This window comes from Glycine max, chromosome 8 (genome assembly GCF_000004515.6).
Source record: "Glycine max cultivar Williams 82 chromosome 8, Glycine_max_v4.0, whole genome shotgun sequence".
NCBI classification, from domain to species: Eukaryota; Viridiplantae; Streptophyta; class Magnoliopsida; order Fabales; family Fabaceae; genus Glycine; species Glycine max.
Window position 1 is genome coordinate 16174557 of NC_038244.2, and position 21865 is coordinate 16196421.

Consider the following 21865-nt stretch of genomic DNA (forward strand, 5'->3'; position numbering starts at 1 on the left):
TCCTTTGAAGCTCAAATTCCCTTCTTAAATTAAGCACTTGCATGCTTTGTATTCTATCATCTCCAACGTATTCCTCTTTCAGATAATCCCAAATTGTTTTGGGTGATTTAAGAGTCATGATTCTGATGAATATCATTTGTGAAACGCCAGTGAACAAACATGACATCGCCTTTGTCTTCTTCATCTTTCTTTCCTTGTGATTTTTAATTTGGGCCATGGTGTGATTTTCAGACAGCGGATATATTTCATAATCCTCTTCCACAGCATCCCACAAATCTAAAGACTCCATGTAGGATTGCATTTTCACTTCCCAAATATCATAATTCTCTCCATCAAAGATTGGAAGAGTTATGTGGAAAAAACTTGCTTCACCTTCCATGGTATAGGTCCCGTAAGAATAAGGCTCTGATACCAATTGTTGGTTTTGTGGAGAAAATTATAAAAAAACAGAGGAGAGAAGAGAGACAATACGTATGTGGAGGAAATAGAATTATTATATTTTAATTCAAATTGTTCTCAGCAGCGATACAATAAATAATAAAAGATAAACTAATTAGATAACAAGATATTAGTAAAACAGAATATCAAAACTAACTTGCTCCTTAAAAATAGAAACCACTTATTGACTAAGTTCATCCATTAAAACTGACTTACTTTTAAAATATAGAAAATCAACTTATTTACTAAATCCTATTTAAAAAATAAAATATTATGCTTCAATAAATTCAAAGTTGATTTTAGACTAAATATAAATGGACAAACGTACTTTAGAGAGAAATCAAACATATCAACCGAGTTTATTGGACAAGCTAGCGCCAGTAAGAAGAGGTTAAACAGTAATTAGGAAGGAATTTATCTATGCCTTAAGACCGTGATGGCTTAGTTAATAGAGGATCTTTATTAAATAACAGCAGTGTTGTTCTTTTGTTGTCTAATGATGTTTTCCCCTGCATGTAATGTTGGTGACTTGGTGGCGGTGATGTAACCGATAATTAATTTTCTCCAGGAGACTACACAAAACACCATAAAAATGAAAGATATTTGGCTGTCTGGTCGTAAAATATATATATAAAAAAAGGCACAAGTGTGAGAAAGCAACCTATTGTGTTTGTGGACAGCTATTTTCTGTGCTGTATAGTCTAAAACCAAACCTGCAATATATTAATTTTTGTGGTGTATCTTTGATGGCAGGAACTATATATGATCCTCTTGTGAAATTACTGTACAAGTTAGCTTCACTTGTTGTATTAGGAGGTGGAGTGCCGGATATATATATCCACTGTCACCTCTTGAGCACCTCATCACAGATTGCTGAAAGTGACACAATTAATTAATATTTGCAACTTACACACTCTCTTTCTACATACGGAGTACTTCTGTAGTAATTTGCTGCTTAATTTAATTTATCCACCCCTCGTTTTGTTGCCAACATGCACGGTGGAACCAACACATGGCTGGGATTTTAAGGCACATTGAACCACCAATCCATTACCATGTCTTTCGTGATAACGATAGAGTTTATGGATATATAATAGCATGCAACTTGTCATATATTTTACGTTGCAAGTGTAAATAGTGACATTAATATATCTCATGCGTTTGGTCAACTTGGTCATAAAATTATTTGATAAGAAATCCACGATTGACGATATATAGTTTTCTTAATTTAATATTACTCACTCTCTTCAGTAGTCTATAAAGTGATAAAATTATTCAAATAATTTGTATTAGAAATTATGTTAAATAACTTTTTAAGTATTTAAAAAGTCCTTCAAATTAGTGTCTAATTAATATTAGTGAAATATATCAACTTAAGAACTATTTATGACACTAAAGATGAAATTCTTGGTTTATTCTTTCTTTCTTTTTCCTTGATATATTTTTTATTTTGTGATAGTTTTGAATATCATTCTTGAAAGCAAAGCTCTGTATCTTAATATTTTTTTCTATCAATTGGAGGTTTAGTGTGGGTAGATAATATGAATGAGATCATAGATTTTAGCTTTACTACGATTATTGTATACCAAAATATTTTCAGTGTGGGAAGTAGGAAGGAAAATAAAATAGATTAGTAGCCAAAGATTATCTTAGTTGAGATGTCTTAGTCAGTTAATCAAGCATAAAATAAATAAAGTGTCACTGGAGGATAACTTTTTCACCCGAGACAGAGTTACTTACCAAATTCATTAGTGACAAATGATCATTCAATAGATACTTATCTTGATTTATAACTTCATTATTATATATAATCAATATTAGTATATGTGATAAGGGCCGGGAAGAAAACACATAATACATACTTATCTTGATTGATCACTCCATTTAATCAATATATGATAAGGGCAGGGAAGGAAACACATATGCTAGGCTAGTAGGCTGCACACAGATCGAGGATGCTCTCTTGTATATGTAAATATTGAATTATAAGCCAACGGATTATAATTCACTTGGTCTATCATTAATGTTTGTTTGTGATAATTGCATAATTTATATTTAAATTTAACTAGTATTTTAACTTATGTTGTATATTGGATCGATAAATGTATATTTGTATATAATTAAATATATAATAAATAAATATCTTTCAATATATAAATTATATTTTTGTTTATAACAAAAAATTTTACTGTAAATTATAATATAATATTATTTTTATCTATTAAAATATCTTGCCACTCTTTAATTACATTTTCTTTATTCTATTGAAATCACTCTCCTCTTCTTGCCTGGAAAGCTTATCACAGACCAAGACGTTGAAATCGGCAGAAAAAATCGTTGAAATCACGTGTCAATGAAAGCATTGGTCCATATCAACAAAACTGTCGGTAACAAAACCCTAAAAAGAAAAAATGGAGGTAAATAGCTCACATTTGAATGCTTTTAACAATCGAATTTGACAACAAAAAGAAATCGTACTTCTAGAATTTAAAGCTCTTAATTTTGGATAAGAATAATTTTAAATTCTCCATTAATAATATCTTTGTTGCTACTAATTTTCTCATTTAATTTCTCTTGTAAGGTAACTACTAATATTTATTATGCTTTACTATCTTTATGACGTTAAATAAATGTATTTTTTATTTAATATTTTTATAGAGTAATAGAAAAATTTATAGAAGAATCGAAAATAAGATATATTATTACTAATTTGGATAAGATGATTAAAAGAAAGAAAAAATCCGTTCTCCCCATTCTTCTTGGTTCGCTTGTTAAAAAAAATGATAATTAATAAGTCCACAAGTTGGAAAAGCCAGAATCCTATTCATTTTGTCATTTACTCATTGTGTTCACGCGATTGTCTTTATCACGTAATATATTCAACTACATTGTGCCTTATCAAATCAAATCAAATTGAAAACAAAGTAACTCTGATATATTCCATTTCTTCCTCCAACTTATACAGCGTATGTATATGCGTTCCATTACTTCTGTACACTATTGCTAGCTAGCATTTATCTTTATTGTTATCTATCCTATCTTATTGAATTAATATTATTATCATTATATAATTATATTTAGTTTGTATATATTGATGTACAAAACACGCACGTAAGAGTTAAGATTATATCCTCGGACGTGTAAGGCTTCAATGCATTGTAATCAACGTGTTGGATTGGAAGAAGGACACGTGTCCGGTTACTGAGGACTGACAAAAACGAACGGTGGTGAAAAATGGCAACGATGTATCAACTTGTGATTTATGAAGCGCCTTATAAAAACAACACGTGTAATACAAATTTGACTGGATGCCACGTCACTGGGCCCCACATACCGGGATATATCATGTGATCCAAATCAAGCTGACTCAGTTATGACAAGAAATCAGCCAAAGTGGGCCACCACATATGAAATCCTCTCTCATTTATTTTCATAAATAAATTTAAAATATAGGAAATTTGACTGGATTAATTTTATTATGATAATGTGTTTTGGTGTTAACTGTAGTAGTATTAATCTAGATCTAGATTCAGATAGTTTCACATCTTATACCTTTTTATAAAAAAATTATTTAACTTTCTACACCTAATTTTTTAAATTATTTCATGCCTGAAGAAAAATAATAATACAAATTTTTAAAGTAAAATACTTAATAAAGAAAACCAAATTTACTAAATTTTGAAACAAAAATTTAATTTTAAAAAATACACAGTCCCAATTAGAAAGACAAAAATATTAAAATAAACCTATTTATATTTTTGAAATAATAATTAGTATGTTATCATTGGTAAGAGTCAATTTGAATCTATATTGATGTACCTACTACTCACAACAAATCCAAAGTCGATCAGCAACCAATTAATCACACTCTTTCCATGGAATGATGGGAGTGTGTTGTCCTCTTTTAGATTGCTTTTTAACTTGGTGGTAAATATAGTAGTTATTTTATGTTAAAGGGAGGGTTAAAGATGGATAAACATGATGTTAGTACCAAAGATGGAAAACTAGAAAATGATCAAATGAAAAAGCAAGATTTTCAGGGAAGGACTTGGTATCTCCCAATTCTCAGGCAAGGACACTCCGGCCACTTATAAATAGCAAAGCAACCTTTCCACAACCATGCCAACCCACCTCAAAATTCTTCTCCTTTTGTGCTTCCAACTCTTTTCTTTGTTATATTATTCTCTTTCACTTTCTGCCAACCCTTGGAGTCAACATGACTATCCTCATTGAGCAATCTGATCACTTTGGTAAATTTTTTTGTTTGTTTGTTTGTAATCTTTATTTTTTTTAAGCAAAATATATTATTATTACTATTGTTAATATTCTCTGAGAATTATAGAAAAAATTCTATATTTTAGTGTAATATTGGCAATATAGGTTTGGTAGTTTTTCCTGACTTTACAAGGGGCATGTCTTCATTTAAGCTAAACTTTTTTCTCATAAGAAAAGTGTAATCTTTGTAATTATCAGTTAATGACCGAAAAAAAAGAAAGTGAAAAGAGGTTTCGTTCCTTTAATTTATAGTTTAAGAAAGAATGGCTTTATCTGTGTATTTTTCCATGAATTTTGTACCGTTGTGTTGTGATAGTAATTGGTGCAAAATCTGTCTTTTTTCGGCCTGAAGCACACGTACTTTTGATTTGGAAGTGCAAAAATGTCCTCCAAATTGTGTGCTTTTTCAGTTAATAGGTTTTTAAAAATTGCAGGGGCTGAAGTAGAGGCAAAGACTGAACCAATAAATGAGAGAGAACTGGTGTTGGATGGTGGATTTCTGATAACACAGACCAACTCATTTGGGCACATGTTTAGGTTTCAATCTCCATAACCTATTTTCTCACCCATTAATATTCTCGTCCAATTTTATTTGTTACCTATATATATATATATATATATATATATATATATATATATATATATATATATATAAGGACAAAGCGACTCGCCAGTTTTAACTTTTTCAATAATTTTGTCAACGTTAATTTTTTTATAATCATTATTTACGAAATATCACTCATTTTATGGACTTATTAGCAATCTTTATTGAAGAACTGACTAAGTTAATTTGGGTGTTATTGACTTATTACCGTGATAAATGATGACGAATGGAATATCTTGTCTTGGTATAATGCGCCATGTGTTTTAGGCTTTTAGCTAAACCGAAGAAAAATATATATTTAGTATTAAAGTAGAAAAAGTGAAAACAAAAATATTGAGTACTCCTTCAAATTCTAGACTTGAATTTCTCGTACTTCCTTTCCCTTTCGTTTTCTTAGAGATTTTAAGCCTTTTTGTGTTATTTTTACTTTTGGGATGGAAAAAGTTTTTCATCTCACAATTGGTCATAGGAATTCATCCTAATCAGTTATCACAAACTGATTATTTTTCTTTTTTTCTTTTTGGTCAAATAAAAGGATTGCTGCCCATTTTCCTTATGGGCTTGAAATATCGTTGACCTTTGGGCTAGGCCCATCAAGCCCTTCAACAACTCTACCCCTTTTGAAAAAAAGTAAGTAATTTATATTTATATTTATATAAATAACGAAAAAGAAAGGAATTATGAAGTATTGCCATTCAATTTTAGACTTCACTATTTAACAAAAAAAAAATAGAATTCATTTATGCCACCCCAAAACTAATAGCAATATACCGTGACTCGTTTTTATGATGAATTTTAAGATACCTTACATCATTTTTTGAAATTTTCTAACTTTAAAATATTTACAATTTTTTTTAAAAAAAATGTAATTTTCTTCAAAACTGAGGCAAAATAAACCACAGTATATTACTTTTAAAAAAACATGTTAGGGAATATCTCAAATTCATACTGGTAAACTATTTTTACGGATGAAATAATCACATTTGGTTTGTTAACAACCTTTTTCCATTATTATAAATGCAAGTAAACGATTAGAGCTATTAGTCTTTTCTCAGAATTTTTGGTAAAAAAAAAAATGAACAAGATACTACTTGTAATTTCACTTGCGATTAACTTGGGATCACTAAAAATTCTCAAAATGAAAACTGGTTAGATGTGTGCATATGTGAAAATGCTGCTAGAATTATCTTATGAGTGATAATCTACTGTAAAACAGGGCTTATAATGATGCTGAAAGTGAGAGGCATGAAGGAGTGGAGAACTTCTACAGAAAAAATCACACTTACCAATCAATTGATTTCGTAAGCATCTACCACAAAAATTGCATTTACCATGCCCTCCCCTCAAATCTCAAATCTCAAATCTCAAATTTCAACTCATGTTTGCCACAATTTTGACTAGTAATTTTAAAATTGAAAAGGGGTGAAGCATGGTATTAAATTGAACATACATACCTATACAGGTGAAGAAAATGAGAGAGGAGTACGCAAAATTGAACAGGGTAGAGATGAGCATATGGGAATGTTGTGAACTCCTTAATGAAGTGGTGGATGAGAGTGACCCTGACTTGGATGAACCTCAGATTGAACACTTGCTCCAGACAGCCGAAGCTATAAGGAGGGACTACCCTGATGAAGATTGGTTGCACCTAACTGGCCTTATCCATGGTACTTTCTACATTCTAATGACCCTTTTACATGCATTGCTCCTTATACTTGAAAAAGTTTGAAGATCCTTTTGCTATGAAATAGTTTTTGTGTTTTTGGTTTTAATATGGACTATTGGAAATGAAAGATAGGAAATTGCAAGAAAACTTCCACTTATACCACAAGCATTTACCAATTTGCTTCAATGCAGATCTTGGCAAGGTGCTGAATTTGCCTAGTTTTGGAGGACTTCCTCAATGGGCTGTAGTAGGTATGTGTGATATTTATATAGCATTGACACCTATGGTTAAAAGGTCATATCTTACATGCCTTCTTCGCAATTTCTAGTTAAAGCATGAACTAATCTTTAATATTTAATATGTTCATACAGGGGACATATTCCCTGTTGGTTGCAGATTTGATGAGTCCATTGTTCACCACAAGGTAAATCTGTCAATTCATTTTCTTTTTTGGGTGGAAAACAAAAAAAAATATTAAAATTAAACACCTGACATGTGTTGCATTCCCACTTCAGTATTTTAAGGAAAATCCAGACTACAACAATCCAGCATACAACACTAAATATGGGATTTACTCAGAGAGATGTGGACTTAACAATGTGATGATGTCATGGGGACACGATGACTACATGTATCTAGTAAGCCCTTGGAAAATCCTAGTAATTTTTTTTATTTATTTACGTAGAATTATTTAATGCTATTATTTCATAAATTGTGGAGGAAATTCTCAAAACTTTGGGTGCTGTCTTAGGTGGCAAAGGAGAATGATACTACACTGCCCTCTGCGGCTTTGTTCATTATAAGATACCATTCATTCTATGGTAAGTACAACTTAGAAGCAAAAGCTCCCTTGTCCAACATATAATTAATTATAAGTTCATAACTTATCAAATTGATCCATTTGCAATCTTATTCGTTCCATTCATTTGTTTTGCAGCATTACATAAGGAAGGAGCCTATAAGCACTTGATGAATGATGAGGATTTTGAGAATCTGAAATGGCTCCATATTTTCAAGTAACACTACATCTTTTTATTAATTAAATATATTGGTGAATGGTGATTGGATATTAATTAAGTGTGCAAAGATTTATCAATTTTTTCTCTAACTTTCTTCTGCATATATACCTGCAGCAAATATGACCTTTACAGCAAGAGCAAAATTCGAATTGATGTTGAAAGGGTCAGACCGTACTATCTGTCCCTCATTGAAAAGGTCAGCACCGTTTGGAAACTTTAGTATCCTTTTCTTTCAATTTTTTTTTTTTAAATCATCGAATTTGTAATTTGTACTAAAGTGCATTTATTTGCTGCAGTACTTCCCTGCAAAGCTGAAGTGGTGAAGAGTTAATTGGAGCCATGAAGTGCCAATAATTTACCATGATAGCCAACTAGTTTCGTATGGAGTAGAGGGAATAATAAGCTATAAAGCTGTAGTTGCATTAATTAATTTATATGCTTTGGTGGTTTAAGATATTCTTGTAAGTTGTATGAAATAATATTTGTAGCTAAAGTCCTGCAACCAGAGGAAATGTTTTTCCTTTTTTGTTTTTTCTTTCCCTTATCTAAGGAATTCTCACATAATGTGAAACTATACGGTCTCTTGATTCTTTAACTGAGGGTGACAATTAAGTAAATCGTTTCTTAAAGGGACAATTTCAAGATTAGACTCAACATTATTAATAAGATTTTTCTAAAGAATTTTTCTACCCTAGATGACAAGGGTCGTCATGTCCCCACTATTATTACAATTACAATTTAAATTGAAGAATGTAAATAAGTACAAAAAAAACACTTTATGAATATTGTACGAATATATAATAAAGAATAATATAATTTTAATTTCTATTTTCGAAAAAACAATGATTCAAATTAAAATAAGCCAAAGTCTTGATACAAAACATACTACACGTGCAATGTGACTTCTTTTATCATTTTGGGTAAATTTTTTTCAAAATTATCAAATGTGGACAATTTTGGAATTAAATCTTTATACTACTTTAATTTACAAAATCGTAACTATTTTTATGACTTATCTCTAAATGAAAATTAATTCCAAAATATTCTTATAAAGAAAATCCGTTAGTAGATCAAAAAAAGATCCGCCCATGAATATAACCAAGCATTCTTATTAAAGTTGCTTATATTAGTTGAAGTGTTTTTGATATAGATTGTAAGTATAGTATTTCTCATAAAAAAATCAAATCAATTTATTTTAAGGAAAAAAAGGTTATATATGTACTAATCATTTAAACTAATTTTATATTATCATTTAATTATAAATTATTATGTATAATAAATTAATTAATTTTTTATAATAACTACATTAAAAATCATAATAAATTGTGATTAAATAACAGTGTAAAACTATTTTTTTCATGTATGATCATTAAAATCTTGTTTTAAAAAAAGGTATATGTAAAAAAAATTAATGAAACTTAAAATTTATAAAAACAACTAAAATAACAGCATTCTTTATATAATAGTAAAAGAGTAAGCGTTATATATTAACAACTTAAAAAGTTTTACACAATCATTTAATCACAATTTATTATACATCATAAGTTTTTTTACTTTTAAAATATAAATCAATTTATTTTAATAACATTTTAATGTAAGTATAGTATTTCTCAAAAAAAAATCAAATCAATTTATTTTAATAGTTTAAACTAATTCTATATTATCATTTAATTATAAATCATTATGTATATATAATAAATTAGTTGATTTTTTTATAATAACTATATTAAAAATCATATCTTTGATAAATTGTGATTGATAGTGTGAAATTATTTTTTCATGTATGACCATTAAACTCTTGTTTTAAAGAGGTACATGTAAAAAAAAAGTTAATAAAACTTAAAATTTATAAAAACAACTAAGATAACAACATTTTTTATATAATAGTAAGAGAAAAAGGGTTATATATTAACAGCGTAAAAGTTTTTACTCAATCTTTAATTACAATTTATTATATATAATAAGTTTTTTTACTTTTAAAATAATTCAAACGATAATTTATAATTAAATGATAGTATAAAACTATTTTAGATATCCATATTTAACTCTAATGGTAATTTATAAGAAGATATATTTCCTACTAAACACATTTAATGTAATTCCTTCATCATTATCCATGTATTACTCCTTCCATCTCAAATATAAGGAGAGAAAAATGGATCCACACTAACTAAGAAAATTAATTAATCATATTTAGCCACACCAATCTCAATTAAAAAATAATTTATCAAGAATAAAAATGAATTATTGAAACTAAAATATCAATTAAAATAATAACATTAATAAGATAAAATTAATTAATTTTTTTATATTTAAGACAAAGAAGATAAGATAAAAAAAAAATGGGTTTTCTTATATTTAGAATAGGAGAGAATACATAATTTGATAGGAAAGAAAATGTATCAAATAAAATGTCAAATCATTGCTCGAGTAATTAATTTCTTTTTCTTTCCTGTTGCTCTTGTTGATTGACTTGACTAAGTCAGTTGACCTGTTCTTCAAATTAAAGCACATCAATAAATGTTGTGCACCTACTCTTGCGACTTGGCAACTAACACAAGACGAAGTCAATGCTCAATACTCTTTTGCTCTTATCACTAACGAAATTTTTGTGGCAAGATTTTCTCTCCAAAAAAAAATGAGACAAATGTGGAAAACAGTTATATATGCAAATATAAATTTGCTACGATTTTAAATATAATTAAATATTCTTTAAGGATTTGAGGACTTCTTTTTTGAAATGTTATATTAGTGAGATGATTGAACTCAAAATTTTTTTTATCATCCCAGCTATTATGTCTCTCTCTAATCACATGTGCTTCGTAAAAAAATATTTTTTTAGTTTTGTACAAAATTATTTTTTATGATTGATGCCAACCTTATATGAAATGCTAGAATTTAGTATTATGAAACCATTAAAAAAAATATATGCGATTTTGTTAGAAATTCAAAAGCCTTGTGCATTTTGATAATTCTGATAATTCATATGCTAAAATCTAAATATTAATGGTTAATATTTATTTCACTCTCATACAAAAAGACTATATATAGGGTGCATCAAGTTTTTGGTGAGTTGATATTCGTTGTGATTTTTTCTGCTTTTTTGTTCTAGTTTGTGACTAACATAAGCTTCCATATATGCGTGACTGCAGATAACATGGAAAGAGAAACACGACGGATTGTCATCTTAAACGTATGGGCATGGCTTGCCTTGGTTTCACTTTTCACTATTCATACCAATTCAGCACTAGAAAATAACAACCCCGGTATTTACCGCAACTACTAATCTGGTTCCCATTTGAAGGAACTTTTTTTAAAGTTATTGTTTTTGCTTCTTCATGACAAAAATATCAAAGATTATATTACTTATTACTTACTACTTACTAGACCAGTAATACTCTTGAGTGAATTTTCGTTGATTAAGCAGGATGCGTAAATGATTGTAAACTCCTGACATTATCTTTTATTTTAGTGGGAAAAAAAAGATCAGTGACACCCTAGATTAATTAACTTTACATTCTTTCTGATGTGAGTGAACATATATAATTATCAGGTTTCATAAGCATTGATTGTGGATCAGAAGCAGCTTATTCCCACACCGAAACTGGAATTTGGTTTGAGACAGACAATGATTATGTTGGAACAGGAAGCAATCATATGGTTTCATCGAATGTGAACTTAAACTATCGCGATTATGGGAGACAGTTGAACACACTGAGATGCTTCCCAAAAGGAGAGAGGAACTGCTACACCCTGAAACCACAGCATGGTAAAAATAACAGTAGCAAGTATCTCATAAGGGCTTTCTTTTCATATGGAAACTATGATGGCAAAAATGAAGCTCCTTCTTTTGACATGTACATTGGAGTCAATCTTGTGGACAAAGTTAATCTCACTGATTACGCCGACACTTACTGGTTCACGGAGATTATTCAGACTGTGTCAAGTGAAAGCATAGATGTGTGCCTTGTTAAAAGTGGCCCCACAATCCCTTGCATTGCTTCATTGGAATTGAGACCTTTGAACACTTCCATTTATCACACTCCCACCGCTGCTCCACAACCACTATTATATCTTCAGCTAAGGATTGACGTTGGCTCCTCTGCATTGCCTCCACCTTATGGAGACTAGTAATCACTCTTTAAACTTTCTTGGTTAGCTATATGCATTGCATGCCCTAGACCATTTCAACCCAAGAAAGCTTCTTTTTTTTTTTTTTTCAATTTCAGTTGTTTTTATGAAAAATAAGTTCTTTATAAAATAAAGTTAAATGTTTCAGACATCTCGTGGATACCATGGATCATGTCATGGTGACTTAAAAATATTTGGGACATCAACTCGAATTTTATAAGAAACTTTTTTTTTCTTCTAAAAAATAAGTTTTTTTTTAAATCTGGAAATTTGTAACTTATGATTATTGCTTAACAGTTTTTTTTTTTTCCTTTCAACTTTATTTTCTAATATAAAAGTTAACTTTTTTGTTGCATCTAACAAAATTAATTATTTTAAACTCACTTTTCAACAAATTTATCCAAACAAAAATTGATACCGATTATAATAGTTTTCCCTTAGTCGATTACTGAAATGACCTAATATTCACGGCCAAAAAGAAATTTTTACTTAAACCAGTAGAATTAGTTTTTTTTAGGGGGTAATTTAAAATTTAGGAGGATGGAATGATGCTTTAATTTAAGGCAAGAAATTTTTTTGAACTCAAGTATCTTGTTCTCCTCGATCAAGTATCAACTCCTTGAGGTTGCCAATATATGGTTAAGGGTCTTTTTAATTTGAATGAATTTTTCCTTAAATACTTAGAGGAGAAAAAAAGTAAGCAATTAGGAAAAATGAAATAAATTTTTCCATAAATTAAAAGTAACTTATGTATAAGCTAATATCCAAAAGTTTTCTTATATTAGCTTCTCCAAAACTAATTTTTTAAATTATACAAAATCTAATTTTAACTTAAAGAGAAACTTATCTCATTTTTTTCTTATTTTTTCTTCTATAACTGCTTATGGAGCAATTTGTCCAAATAAGTCTTAAGTTGACATTAGGGGTATCAGTTTTTGGACTAATTAAGTTTTTGACCCTCAAGTTTTTGATATTCTAATTTTGTTCCTCATATATTTTCTTGATAACTTTTAGTCCTTTGTTATTTTTCGTCAGTATTTTTATTCTTTGACATTAAATTGACATTTTTTTAAAAAAAATTGTTGATATATCAGATAGATGTCCATATTAACATTTTATATGGAGGTACCATATGTCACCACAAGAAAGTGTCACGGGTAGGCCTTGTAATGCCATGTTACTCAATGTTTTTTATGCCAATTTTAGTGATTCAAAATTTTGAAATTCAGTTTTTAGTTCTCATAAAGATTTTAAATTTTAGTTTCTATAAAATTTTCATTTTTTTATTTTAGTCCCTGAAAATTTTAAATTCTAAGTTTTAGTCCTTAATTTTGTTGTTAAATTATTTTAGCCATTTTTAGAACCTCTTCTTTTAGAATTAAAATTCTTGTTCACCAAAACTGAAAGCTGACTAGGTAAATTTTCCTTTCTTCCACTTTTCATTCAATAGAAATTTCAAACTTCAATTTGTTTTCTTGCTCGATCACCTTTTCTCCATTGTTTCAAAGTTAAAAATAACTCTCATAGAAAGGTTCAGTTTATTTACTATAAAATAGCCAATAAATTAAATAATCGTTTGGTTTCTTGTTCCAAAAAATTAAAGTTACTTTAGGTACAAAGATGACGTGTATGATCGGATATGGCGGTGTGACCTCGATGATACGAATGGTTGGTATCCCTTGGTTATGGAATCTCTTAACTTGGACAGTGGAAGAAGAAGCAGTGATATTTATAAGTTGCCCTCCCAAGTACTAAGAACTGCAGTCCAATCTCCAAACGTCTCGCACCCTTTACAATTTGACTATGACAATCTTTATGCGCCCCTGGACAAACCTTATGAGTACTACGTCTACTTTCACTTTCTTGAAATTCAGCAACTTCCCATTGGTAAAAAAAGAATCATTAATATCACCCTTAACTACCAAACCATTCTCACACAACCTTTGGTTCTTGAATACCTCAAGCCTGTCACCATTGCGCCTCAAAAAACAAGTTCTGGTTCTGTCTTGTTCAATGTTAGTGCCACGTCAGAATCGGATGCTCCACCTATCCTCAACGCCTTCGAGGTCTATAAGTTGATAACACAACTTGATTTGCCCACACAGGCTAGAGATGGTATCTATCAATACAACAATATGTTACATACGTACTTATAAGTTTGAAATCTTTGTAGGATGTGCTTATAATTACAATAGTAGAGAAGATATTATATAAGAGGAATATGTGAAACATTATAATCAAGATTTAGAATCAAGTGAAATTTTTAAAAAATTATATGACTTTTTAACATTAAATCTTAATAATAATTATATTGCTAAAAATTAATACTCTCTTTCTCATGTTAGATATACCATATGTGTCTTCTTGAATAATGTATGTGTTAAATATATTACTTACTTGCACCATGTTTTATTAGTTGGTGCTATTGTGGACATCAAAAGTGCGTACCAGATCTCTAGATTGAATTGGCAAGGAGACCCATGTGTTCCAAAGCAATATGCATGGGATGGTCTCATTTGCAGCTCCTACAACACCGTTCCAAGAATCACATCTTTGTGAGTACAAATTAATTATCCTTCTACTAAACTTCAATTTTAATTACTGCAAGTCAAACACCAACAAGGTTGCAATGCAAGGGACACATTGATGCCACTAGAGAGAAAAGAAAAATAGTATTTAATAAGATCACAGTGACACATATTGTATAATTAGTATATGTTTAGAAGAGTATTTCTGAAATTGATTTTGTAAAATTAATTTGGGTTAAAATTAATTTTCAAGTGATATCATTTATTGTTGAAATTTTTCTATTCTAAAAACAATTTAGTTATAAAATTTAGTATTAAACAAATGTCACTTAAATCATTTAAACTCAAACATAAACCAAACATGATATTCACACAAATGTGATCTTGAGGATGTAGAAACAATCACACACAATCAATTCTTGACTAGAAATCAACTATTCAATATGGAACCAAACATGTGAACATTTTAGCTGAAATCACGGTATTTAGCTGGTATTAATTTGAACCTGATTCTGGATGATTCAAGAATCCAAACACACACACTTAGTATTAGAAAACTAGTCTGATCACATATTATGGTAATCTTAAACAACGAGCTGCAGGAACCTGAGCTCAAGCAATCTGAAGGGGCAGATAAATATGTCATTCTCATACCTTACCGAACTAGAAATCCTGTAAGTACTGATTATTATCGCTCATTGATTCTCTGTTCAATTATTAACATATTGACTAATTAGGTTTGCAGCCCAACTCCTAATATAATTTCTGTAATCTTAACAACAACGAGTTTTATCCAAATGTTACTCTCTATATTCCAGGGATTTGTCACAAAACGAACTGGAAGGATCTTTACCAGAATTTCTGGCACAATTGCCAAAGTTAAAAATTCTGTAAGCTTGGAATCTTTCTAATAATGCCTTTCAACTTTACAATTTTGCCGCCGATGAAAAAAAAAAAAACTTTATAATTTTGCCTGCTACACACTCAGGCAATATATATATTTCACAATCTTTGCAGTAATGTGACAGGGAACAAGCTTTCGGGTCCAATTCCTAAGGCTCTCAAGGAAAAGGCAGATTTGCAATTAAGGTTTTCAATACAATATTTCATATTTTTTGGTCCATTAATTTGTTGTCCATTTTTTGCTTCGTTTGACTATTCCACTCTTTATAATGAATTGTGATTTAGTGACCAATGACCAAAGTTAAGCACAATGCATCATATGGAAATATGGTATATGTAGCAAAATAAAAATATGAAGAAAGAAAGAAAAGTTGAAAATATGAAATTTATGTTTGAGCAGCATCACTATCACAGTATCACTAAACTAGCAAAGACAAAATCTTACCCTGCTAGGACGACTTAGTTAGGTGGAGGTATCTTACTAAAGGGTACCCCATTGTTCCTCAAACAATCCCGGAATGTTGAAACCTGTTGCTTACATGTTTGTTGCAGAGTCATGTAAATTTCCATCCATGATTGTGGCAATATATTGAGAATGAGAAAATTAAAAAAAAGCTTACAGGATACATATAACTTATACTCCTTTGCCTTTCTCTCCAAGCTTTATGTAAACTACAGGTCTTTCTTAGTGACACAATGAGTGATGTACGACGTTAAGGTAGTAGTTTTTCTAAGGATGGAAATAATATTGACAAGATAGAAATGAATGTTGTTGGTTTAGTAGAAATGATAAAGATGAAAATAAGTTTAAAAATGGTAAGGTCTACCTATAGTACTTTTCCTCTATTTTTACTCATCTCTTGTATATTTTTTTTCAATCAAATAATTTTACTTATCACTTTATTTCTCACATATTTTTACTCTCTTTTTTATTTTTATCTATTTTATTTGTGGCCTTTATATTAAACACAGCCCAAGTGAGGACTGTATGATTGAAAAGACCCACGTACTTATTCCAAAATGTTCGGTCAACAACTCAAGATATGGACCATACGTTGACTAAGTCTACCATTTTAGTTTATTACCCTGCATGTCCTCTCTGATTGTTTTTTCTTTTCCTCTTTTTGGTAATTTTTTTCTTTTCACTTCGCTTTTGCTTTTGCTTTTGCTTATTTGTTCATTTAACTACTAACTCACACAGAAGTTTTTATGTTTAGTGTTGAGGGAAATCCATATCTTTGCACCTCTAGTACGTGCCGCAAGAGAAAGAAGGTAGTAATTCCGTTGGTAGTAACATTTGTGGGAGCCTTCATCATTCTTTCGATAGTATCACTTTCTTTTTTAAGAAGACGACGACTACAAGGTACGATATAACAACTCCTCTACTTGATTTGGAGGTACAAAAATTCCAAATTATAATTATTATTATGAGCATAACTTAATTTTCATACACAGTCATTTTTTCCCGTTAATTTATTATTATATCTCTTAGGATATATAAATAAGTAACAATCCTCACTTTATCATTTAACTCTTAAAAATAAGTTAAATTCAAATACAAATTCTAAAGTGAACTCTTAAAAATAAGTTAAATTCAAATACAAATTCTAAAGTGAAATGAATTTATATTGGGTCTGCCATATCACTTATTTTTCAGTTGTTATCAAACTATCCACACATATTTAGTCTTATGAACTTGATGCTTCAGTGTCCCATCTTTGAAGCAAGAGGATGTATTATAAATTCTACATTCACTAATAATAATATGATCCATGCAATCCTTATCGACCTAGTTTTTAACATTGAGTTAGATTTAAATTTAAATTCTAAAAAAATTACTAAGTATATTAATTTTAACTAATTATTGCAGTAACAATCTCACGGTGAACTAGCTTTGAAAGTTCAATTAGACCCCAAATCTAAATTCTAAAAAGTTATTCTATATATTAATTTTAAAGAACTTAAATTATTACAGAAATTAACAAAATCATGAGTTAATTTTTCACTTGAGTTAGACTCAAACTTGAATAAATTCATAGTAATTGTTGGATCACTCACAAATATATAGTCCTTGGCATGAGAAAATTGAAGATCTCACATTAATTAGTGATATTATTAAAATAGGGTGTATAAGTAACTCTCAACTCACAAGTTGACTCTCTGATTGAGTGATTAAGTCAGACTCAAAACCAAACATGAAACTTATATACAAGATTTGACATCTATAGGTGATGGATAAGAACACTTGTTAGAATTAGTCTTTGATACCATTTATGGGATGAGTTGATAAAGATTATCATTCACTTATATATATTGTCCTTGTGACAGGTTGATGTGGGATCTCCAACATTGATAAAAGATAAAAGTGTATTAACCAAATACACTCTGCTTTATTTCATCAGGTGTCATGGGTACGAAGAAGCTGAGTTGTTTCAACAAAATTGAGTATGTGAACTCAAATAAACAAGAATTCACCTACGCAGAGGTTCTAAGCATCACCAATAACTTTGAGAAGGTTGTGGGTAAAGGAGCATATGGAACTGTCTACTATGGTTTCAAAGGTGAAACACAAGTAGCAGTGAAGATTCTCTCTCCCTCAACTCAAGGTTTTCAGCAATTTCAGACAGAGGTATTATAGGTCACGACTGAATTTAACCCACAATATCTTTAAGTCCCTTAAGATGAAAGAATATTGACTCTATCTGATATGCAGGCAAAAATTCTCACTAGAGTACACCATACATGCTTGACTCCTCTAATTGGATATTGCAATGAAGCCACGGCGCTCATATATAAATACATGGCCTACGGAGACTTGGCAAACCATCTTTCAGGTTTCGAATTTGATATGATATGCGCCATAAAAGTTTAACTTAATACACTCAAAGTATGACTTAACATTGTATGCAAACTAGTAAGTTATCTTAAATATTTTTTCTCTATAATGTTAATTGATTTTACTTGTAATATCATGATTATTTTTTTCATATTTATCATTAATCTCGATTTTTAAATGGTTAATTAATTTAGAAAACTGATGACAATTTTACTTTGCAAAACTGAAACATATATTTTAAAAAAACTCGTGACTTTTGATTCTGGGATACCTTGTTTTAAGAAAAATAAAAAATATTTTATAGTAGTTGTCAAACTATATATACCTTTCATAACACATGTTTTTGCTTGTCAACATAACTGTATGGAAAACTAACTCCCAGTATCACTAAATTTTATTCCATGGCCATTCATGCAGATAAAAACCAAATTTTGCTAAGTTGGAAACAGAGACTTCAAATTGCTCTGGATTCAGCAACAGGTGAGGAACTTATTAATTGGGGTGGAAAGTTTTACCGGTCTTCCTGTTGACGCTACGCTAGCTACAAGGTTAACAACATTATTGTACATTTTATGTGCAGGGTTGGAGTATCTGCATAAATATTGTAAGCCTCCAATTGTGCACAGAGATGTCAAGACTAGCAACATTTTACTTGACGAAGATTTCCACGCTAAAGTTTCTGATTTTGGGTTGTCAAAGATCTTTTCAAATGAATGTGACACCCATGTACTAACAAAAATCGCAGGCACCCCGGGATACATGGACCCTGAGTAAGTTGTCAAAATTTTAAGTTTTAGCTTTATGCATGCACAACTAATTCAAAGACATTAATAAGAGTACAAAGTTGTTTGTTTATATTTTTTAAACATTATTAGATAAATTTAAGTAATTCTAATTTAAATTCCAAATCTTGATATACATTAGATCAAGTTAAAGATATATTTTTTAGAAAAATAAATTTTAATCTTAATCAATCCGAATTTGACTTTGATTTTTAAATTTTGACATACTATGTCAATAAAATATGTAGTATCCAATGAGTGGCTGAGTTGCCAATAGCCCAATACATATTAAGCTTAGTGAGATAAAATATGAGTTCAATTTTTCATAATACATTCTTCAAAGAGGATAGTTTTTTTAATTAATTATAATTACATCTTGAATTAAGGATTAATATTATAACTTTCTAAAACAAATAAAAACTTGTGAAAATACTTAAGTTTAATCGGAAAATCAAATACCCTAAATCCTATGATGGTTAAAATAAAATAAAATTGAACTTGATTTAAAAAGTTTTATCTCTTAAATTTATTTTTACTTATATTCGTTGTTAATAATAAAAACATATATTATTCTCTTTAAATTTATTTTTATTTATAGATCTAACTTAAATTTAAACGTACCCCGAACAACGCACAGAAAAAATAGTAAGTTTAATCATACAAATTATCATTATGAGGAATCAAAACAAAAGTGAATATTTTCTCATGATTAAAAGATAAACCCTTGCATGCATGCAATAATATAATATTATTCGATCTTTTAAGCTTTCTTTGGTATATATATGATAGAAATGTTGTTTGAAGTAGCTTCATTGTTTGTCATGCAGATATCAAATAACAAACAAGTTGACTGAAAAAAGTGACGTCTATAGTTTTGGAATTGTTCTATTAGAGATTATCACAGGGCACCCTGCTATCTTGAAAACCCACGAGAATACTCACATAGTTCAGTGGGTAAATTCCATGTTAGCTGATGAAGGAGAAATTGATAGTATTATGGATCCAAGGTTACAGGGAATATATGACTCTGAGACTGCATCGCAAGTTGTACATGTTGCAATGGCTTGTCTAGCTCCGAGTTCTATTAAGAGGCCAACAATGGATCAAGTGGTCAAAGAATTAAAACAATGTTTTCCCATGGAGAATATTGATGATAGTATATGTATATTCACTGAATTCTCTGTGGCATCAATTAGCGGAGAGAGTTCTCTAGCGAGGTAGTAACAAGGTTTTAAAAAGTTGACAACTGTAATTGCAACTATTTTTAGGTTTTTAAGATTTATATTAAAAATTACAATTTTTTAACGAATAAATTAAATTACAACTTGAAACTTTGATTCTTGGAAGTAACTTTTTAAGGTATTAATGTATTATTATTCTCTGATAAACATCAAATATTGAATAATATAACAACTTATCATATATACTTCTATCTAACTTTTATATTCCAGATTATTTAATCTTATCACAGTTTACTTAATTAAGAGTCTTTAATATTTTATTGATAAACAAAACTGTCCTAACTGGTAACAAGTCAGAAATTAAAATGCTGATGCAAAAACGTGTGACTGCAAAGTGGTGTTAACAAGAAGTCAAAGTTTTCAACACAAATTAATTTTTTGGTTATTATTTTCGGATTCATCAGAAAAAAAATTTAAAGACAATAAATAAATAAAATATAATTAATAATTATTTTTATTAATGATCAAACTGAAGGAGGCAAATTAATGAGAAGAACGTATTAGTACTAGTCAAGTCATATGCTCAATGTTAATGGTGTAATGTAGCCATATATATAGTGTAGGATTTTGAAAAAACGAGGAAGTGGAAATTAATTAACAACTACACCATAGTCTTGGTTCCCCACCACGTCCCCTTTTCCCCCAGCTTGCAACCGTTGAAAAATGGCACACACCGGTACAGTGTTTACTTTTTCTGCATGGAAACCTTCTCTATAAACATTTTTGTTTAAAATAACATATATTATGATAAAAGCCTATTGAGTGAAAACTTTTTCAAGATGGAATCTTAAGAAGTTTGTTTTCGGAGGAGAGGGGGTTGGGATTAAAATAATTTCAAGATGCACAAACTTTCTAAACTTAATTATATATTTTAATTTTTATTAATATAATTTGTATAGTTAATTCGCCTTGCTAAATATTACTCAGATTTAAAGAGAGTTTATAATTTTATTACTAGCATTTAGCAGACAAGAAACCATGATAAATAATGGCCTTGCAAAATCATGCCATTCTTGTTGAACCCAATGCCCGACAGTGTTTGGCTCTCTCAAATAAGTGTAGTAACTTATTGTCCCATGACATTTTGTTTTGATTTTATTTTACCACACTAAACATAATACGTTAATTAATTAAATCTGATATAATAAAATGTATGTAAATTTATTTGTATGAATTAATGGTGGTTTCCCTAAGCTCAAGTAGTATTGCTTTACTTGAAAGATACACGTAGTTGGTAAAAAACAAAAATTGTCCCATTAAATACTACACAATTTTACTGCAGAAAAGCTGAACTCAATTCTCAAAAGCAATTATGTGATTTAAACAATATATTTTGAAAATTAAAATGCTTAAAGATAAAATGGGACATCCGTGTGCAAAATTTTGTTTTGTCAGCAGCAATCTCATACAAGCTGGATTAGTATTTGAGATTATGATTCGAT

General features: G+C 29.6%; 2 protein-coding genes across 2 annotated transcripts; both read left to right on the top strand.

Moving 5' to 3' along the window:
* The first annotated feature begins 4223 nt into the window (after positions 1-4223).
* LOC100791726 (inositol oxygenase 1) lies at positions 4224-8507 on the top strand. Its single transcript, XM_014779129.3, has 11 exons — positions 4224-4688; positions 5148-5250; positions 6534-6618; positions 6780-6984; positions 7175-7234; positions 7355-7407; positions 7499-7621; positions 7735-7804; positions 7921-7999; positions 8117-8198; positions 8299-8507. The coding sequence occupies exons 1-11, from the start codon at positions 4655-4657 to the stop codon at positions 8323-8325; spliced, it is 921 nt and encodes a 306-aa protein (XP_014634615.1). The 5' UTR covers positions 4224-4654; the 3' UTR covers positions 8326-8507.
* A 2599-nt stretch (positions 8508-11106) lies between these two features.
* On the top strand, positions 11107-20575 carry LOC100781084 (probable LRR receptor-like serine/threonine-protein kinase At1g05700). Its single transcript, XM_006585494.4, has 13 exons — positions 11107-11268; positions 11556-12132; positions 13737-14248; positions 14550-14688; positions 15264-15335; positions 15480-15551; positions 15679-15750; positions 16782-16927; positions 17967-18193; positions 18278-18398; positions 18818-18880; positions 18981-19170; positions 20010-20575. The coding sequence occupies exons 1-13, from the start codon at positions 11160-11162 to the stop codon at positions 20401-20403; spliced, it is 2694 nt and encodes an 897-aa protein (XP_006585557.1). The 5' UTR covers positions 11107-11159; the 3' UTR covers positions 20404-20575.
* The last annotated feature ends 1290 nt before the right edge of the window (positions 20576-21865 follow it).

Bases quoted from the DNA above. Each gene is read 5' to 3' on its own strand.
- LOC100791726 (XM_014779129.3), top strand. From the start codon at position 4,655: ATGACTATCCTCATTGAGCAATCTGATCACTTTG. The intron at 4,689-5,147 runs GTAAATTTTTTT...TAAAAATTGCAG, and splicing joins TGAGCAATCTGATCACTTTG to GGGCTGAAGTAGAGGCAAAG. The intron at 8,000-8,116 runs GTAACACTACAT...ATATACCTGCAG, and splicing joins AAATGGCTCCATATTTTCAA to CAAATATGACCTTTACAGCA.
- LOC100781084 (XM_006585494.4), top strand. From the start codon at position 11,160: ATGGAAAGAGAAACACGACGGATTGTCATCTTAAACGTATGGGCATGG. The intron at 15,552-15,678 runs GTAAGCTTGGAA...CAATCTTTGCAG, and splicing joins TTGCCAAAGTTAAAAATTCT to TAATGTGACAGGGAACAAGC. The intron at 16,928-17,966 runs GTACGATATAAC...TTATTTCATCAG, and splicing joins AAGAAGACGACGACTACAAG to GTGTCATGGGTACGAAGAAG.